We start from the raw sequence: 6,000 nt of genomic DNA on the forward strand, positions 1-6,000 counted from the left end.
AACCAGTGCCGCCAGAATTAATCTCAAAAACTGTTACATGTACTTTAGATAGCGCGTTACATTTTATTCTTGCATCGCAGAATATAGCTGGAGTAAACCTACACTTGACAATGCAATCTCATATCACATATTTATGGCCCTGTTCAAACATAATATAGACACATGCTGGTACGATTCACAGGTATATCCCAATAATCACATTATAACAGCTTGACGGGTGAATAAATATGGTTTGCATTCATTAATGCTGCATTACAGTAAATGTCACCTATAAATATTGGAAAATCACATTACACGTGAAGCTGCATGTGAGACTCACACACACATACCCACTGCTTGTGTTTATGACTGAGATTCATCAAACTCTGTCAACACTCTTTGAGTGAAAGTTGATTGGCATCATAATATTTTGAAACGTGTGTTACAAGCAGATAACAAGAAACTATTTTCACCAATTGAAAAGCACAGAACCGGAGGGCATGGACCAAAATCTAAAGCCAGGTTTTTTGGAATTTACTTTAGAGAGACACCACAGAAATAAGCCCTTCGGCCCATCAAGTCCACATTGACCATCGATCACTAGACACCAGCCTGAAGAAGGGTCTCAACCCGAAACATCACCTGTTCCTTCTCTCCAGAGGCACTGCCTGACCCGCTGAGTTACTCCAGCGTTTTGTGTCTAACTTCGGTTTAAACAAACATCTGCAGTTCCTTTCTACACACTCATTCACACTAGTTGCTTGTTCGTAGGAAACAAATGGTGAAAGGCTAGGGTGAGCATTAGTACTTTTAGATTTTTAACTAGTTGAATTTATTTATAAATTTGAAATTTATTTTTTCATCTTAATGCTGCTTTTAATACTTAATGTTTCTGAAGTATATTCCAGGCTTTTGACAAATTTGAGTTTTCATACCAGAAAAATGGCTGCCAACATTAAATATATTGAATGAATTGTTTGATTGAAAGATGCAGCCTAGAAATAAGCCCTTTGGCCCACTGAGTCCACGATGACAATTGATCACCCATAAGCACTAGTTCTATGTTATTCCACTTTATCATCCACTCCCTACACACTAGGGGCAATTTACAAAGGGCCAATTAACCTACAAACTCGCAAATCTTTAGGATATGGGAGGAAACCAGAGCACCCGGAGGAAATCCATACATTTACAGGGAAAAAATGCAAACTCCACACAGATAGCACCTGAGGTTAGGGTCAAACCCAACTGTGCAGCACTGGAAGAGTGGAATGAGGAAACACTTATACTTAGTGGAGAGACACAATATGCTGGAGTAACTCAGCAGGTCAGACAGCATCCCTGGAGAAAAGGAGTATCTCTGAAGTCCAAAGAAGGGTCTCGACCCAAAATGACACCTATTCTTTCTCTCCAGAGATGCTGCCTGACCCACTAAGTTACTCCAGCATTTTGTGCCTATCTTCGGTGTGAATCTGCAGTTCCTTCCTACAAACTTCTACAAAGTAGGAGGTAAAATGTTTAAATTATCTTCCTCAATCAATTGCTTAGCTCATTTAAAAATGGAGATATTATATAAACAAACATATTAAAGATATTGAGTATGAGTTTAGTTTATTGTCACGCATACCAAGGTACAGTGCAAAGCCTTGTTACGAGCTAACGAGTAAGCAGAAAGACTATACATGATTAATACATGATACTGGGTTAAGTAACAGCTCCAACAGTCTTGTTGAATGGCCAATATTTCTATATTTGTTCACCCAGTACATCTATTCGTTTAGCACAGCGCAGAAACACAAATAAGAGATTCTATTTCTCTTGCAATTTCATGAAGTGCTGAAGGGAAAAGTTGGAGGAGTATACAATTAAGTCAATCTCAAGTACAATAGGCAGAGGAAAGAGGAAGCTCAAAGGGGAAGGAAGTTACACTACAGTTTTCAGTATTGTAGTAAATCAGTTCCAGAGACAATGTCCAATGTCCACAATGAGGTAGAGGTGAATCACAGTACCCATGCTCATGGAAAGTCTGATCACTGAGGGGAAGAAACTATTTCTGAGTATGGTGGTGCGTGCCTTTCAAGATTTTGTACCTTTTGCCCGATTGGAACAGGGAGAAGCAATGAGACTGGGATGGGACAAGCTTGTGCCTCCATTAGGAAAGGGTAGTGGTTGGAGTGGGGAAGAGAGACATCAGAAGGGTTGCCAGCAACGATTGACACGAAATACTGGAATAACTGAATGGGACAGGCAGCATCGCTGGAGAGAAGGAATGGGTGACAGCGGGCGGAGTAGACGTGATGGACCGAATGGCCTAATTCTGTTCCTATCATCTTATGACCTTACGGGTCGAGGTCGCGCCCATAAACGTCACCCATTCCTTCTCTCCAGAGTTGCTGCCTGTCCCGCTGAGTTACTCTAGCATTTTGTGTCTATCGTCAGTGTAAACCAGCATCTGCCGTTCCTTCCTACACATATAGGGTTGTCAGCACAGGGGTGTGGGGCAACAAACACAGTGATGGGGAGCAAACCAGTATATAGTGATGAGTTAATTGTCATTGCGTGAGTATGGCATTTGATGGATTTATGTTGTGGCTGCTGATGAGTGCTGCTGGCTATTGATGGGTGCTGCTAGGTACTGATGGGTGTTCCTGTCCACTGATGGGTGTCTGTGGGCATAGGCGTGGGCAAATGGAGAGGGGGAAGAACAGGAAGGAGGAGGAATCCTGCTGCAGGCCCCTGAAAACCAGGACCCCCAGCTTCAAGAACAGCTTCTTCCCCACAACCATCAGGCTCTTGGACACTGCCCAGCACTAACCTCAACTATCAGATTCAGATTCAGATTCAGATTCAATTTTAATTGTCATTGTCAGTGTACAGTACAGAGACAACGAAATGCATTTAGCATCTCCCTGGAAGAGCGACATAGCAAATGATTTAAATAAATAATAATAAGTGATAATAAGTGTTCGGGGGGTGGGGGGGTGATTGGCAGTCACCGAGGTACGTTGTTGAGTAGAGTGACAGCCGCCGGGAAGAAGCTGTTCCTGGACCTGCTGGTTCGGCAACGGAGAGACCTGTAGCGCCTCCCGGATGGTAGGAGGGTAAACAGTCCATGGTTGGGGTGAGAGCAGTCCTTGGCGATGCTGAGCGCCCTCCGCAGACAACGCTTGCTTTGGACAGACTCAATGGAGGGGAGCGAGGAACCGGTGATGCGTTGGGCAATTTTCACCACCCTCTGCAATGCCTTCCGGTCGGAGACAGAGCAGTTGCCATACCATACTGTGATGCAGTTGGTAAGGATGCTCTCGATGGTGAACTATGAACTATCGACTGTCTTTGGTTGAACTAAGGACTTTGGGTGCTGGATGCTGATGAGGTATGGACGATGAGGGGTGAGTGTTGATGAGGGACTGGGTGCTAATGGGTGTGGATGTGTGCTGATGGGACAAGAATGATGAGGGATGGGGCGAGGATGAAGAGGGGTGGGTGTTGACGAGGGACTGGGTGCTGATAGTGAAGGACAGAGGGAGGGTGAAGGAATTGCTGGGTGTTGATGGTTGTTTGGTGCTGATGGCTGTTGCTGGGTGCTGGTGAGAGCTCCTATGTACTGATGGGTGCTTCTGGGTATTGATCGGTGCTACTCAATGCTGATAGGTACTGCTGGGTGCTGATGCCTGTTTCTAGGCTCTGATGGGTGCTGCTGGCTATTGATGGGTGCTGCTAGGTACCGATGGGTGTTCCTGTCCACTAATGTGTGTTGCTTGATGTCTCTGGACACCGATGGGTGCTGATGGCTGTCTGTGGACATTGATGGGTGCTGCTTGATATTTCTGGGTATTGATGGGTGTCTGTGGGTATTGATGGCTGTTCCTGTCCACTGATGGGTGCTGCTTGGTGTGTCTGGACATTGATGAGTGCTGATGGGTGTCTCTGGAAACCAACGGCTGTTCTTGTTCAATGATGGGTGTTGCTTGGTGTATCTGGGCATTGATAGGTGTCTCTGGGCATTGATGGGTGCTGCTTGGTGTATCTGGACATTGATGGGTGCTGATGGGAGTCTCTGGGCACTGACGGCTGTTCCTGTCTACTAATGGGTGCTGCTTGGTGTATCTGGGCATTGATAGGTGTCTCTGGGCATTGATGGGTGCTGCTTGGTGTATCTGGACATTGATGGGTGCTGATGGGAGTCTCTGGGCACTGACGGCTGTTCCTGTCTACTAATGGGTGTTGCTTGGTGTATCTGGGCATTGATGGGTGTCTGTGGGCATTGATGGGTACTACTAGGTGTATCCGGACATTGATGGGTGCTGCTAGTTGTATGTGGACATTGATGGGTGCTGCTTGGTGTCTGTAGACATTGATGGGTGCTCCTTGGTGTCTGTAGACATTGAGGGGTGCCGATGGGTGTCTGTGGACATTGATGGGTGCTGCTTGGTGTATCCGGACATTGATGGGTGCTGCTTGGTGTCTGTAGACACTGATGGGTGCTCCTTGGTGTCTGTAGACATTGATGGGTGCCGATGGGTGTCTGTGGACATTGATGGGTGCCGATGGGTGTCTGTGGACATTGATGGGTGCTGCTTGGTGTATCCGGACATTGATGGGTGCTGCTTGGTGTATCTGGGCAATGATGGGTGCTGCTTGGTGTCTGTGGACATTGATGGGTGCTGCTTGGTGTACCCGGACATTGATGGGTGTCTGTGGACATTGATGGGTGCTGCTTGATGTCTGTGGACATTGATGGGTGCTGCTAGGTGTATCCGGACATTGATGGGTGCTGCTTGGTGTCTGTAGACATTGATGGGTGTCTGTAGACATTGATGGGTGTCTGTGGGCATTGATGGGTGTCTGTGGGCATTGATGGGTGTCTGTGGACATTGATGGGTGTCTGTGGGCATTGATGGGTGGCTGTAGACATTGATGGGTGGCTGTAGACATTGATGGGTGTCTGTAGACATTGATGGGTGTCTGTGGGCATTGATGGGTGGCTGTAGACATTGATGGGTGGCTGTAGACATTGATGGGTGTATGTGGGCATTGATGGGTGTATGTGGGCATTGATGGGTGTCCGTGGGCATTGATGGGTGTCTGTAGACATTGATGGGTGGCTGAAGACATTGATGGGTGGCTGTGGGCATTGATGGGTGGCTGTGGACATTGATGGGTGTCTGTAGACATTGATGGGTGGCTGAAGACATTGATGGGTGGCTGTGGGCATTGATGGGTGTCTGTGGACATTGATGGGTGGCTGTGGGCATTGATGGGTGTCTGTAGACATTGATGGGTGTCTGTGGGCATTGATGGGTGTCTGTGGGCATTGATGGGTGGCTGTAGACATTGATGGGTGTCTGTGGGCATTGATGGGTGGCTGTAGACATTGATGGGTGCTGCTGGGTGTATCCGGACATTGATGGGTGCTGCTAGGTGCTGCTTGCCCCCTCCCAGCCCCCAGCCCCCCACCCCACCCCGGCGTGTACTCACAGAGCTCGGTGTGGCGGTGGCAGCCGCGGCCCAGCCGCTCCATGTATCGGCTCAACACATCGGTGAGGATGTCGCAGGCCGTCAGCTGCACCGAGTCCCAGCCCAGCGCCTGGCAGATCTGCGCCACCGCCACCCGCAGCAACGCCCGCCCGTAGCCCTCACACATGCTGCTGCTGCCGCCGCCCAGGGCAGCCCAGCCCAGCCCAGCCCGGGGAACCGCTTCAGCGCCGCCGGCTACAGCCCGGCCCCGGCCTCGGCCCCGGCTCCGGCTCCGGCTCCGGCCCGCTCCCTCAGCGACGCCGCCGCCGCCGCCATGTTGTCCCTCCTCCCCCAGCCAGGCGCCGCCAATCGAGCATCGCCCCGCCCCGCCGCCAACTGCCGCCCGCGGACATCGATCACATCCGCATCGATTCAGGCGGCCTGGAGGACGGTTGCCTGGGAGACGGGGCCTAGGCCCCGGGCCCTCCTCCACCTCCTCCACTACTACTAGCGGCACCAGCACCTCCACCTCCTCCTCCTCCTCCACCTCCTCCTCCTCCT

General features: G+C 49.5%; 1 protein-coding gene across 1 annotated transcript in view; it reads right to left on the reverse strand.

Moving 5' to 3' along the window:
* taf3 (TATA-box binding protein associated factor 3) overlaps positions 1–5,778 on the reverse strand; it is a 174,429-nt gene extending 168,651 nt beyond the window's left edge. The window contains exon 1 of the mRNA XM_033040146.1: positions 5,461–5,778. Within this exon, the coding sequence (XP_032896037.1) occupies positions 5,461–5,626 (166 nt within the window). The 5' untranslated portion in view covers positions 5,627–5,778. The remainder of the gene's footprint in view (positions 1–5,460) is intronic.
* Positions 5,779–6,000: the final 222 nt, after the last annotated feature.

Source organism: Amblyraja radiata, chromosome 21 (genome assembly GCF_010909765.2).
Source record: "Amblyraja radiata isolate CabotCenter1 chromosome 21, sAmbRad1.1.pri, whole genome shotgun sequence".
Lineage (NCBI taxonomy): Eukaryota > Metazoa > Chordata > Chondrichthyes > Rajiformes > Rajidae > Amblyraja > Amblyraja radiata.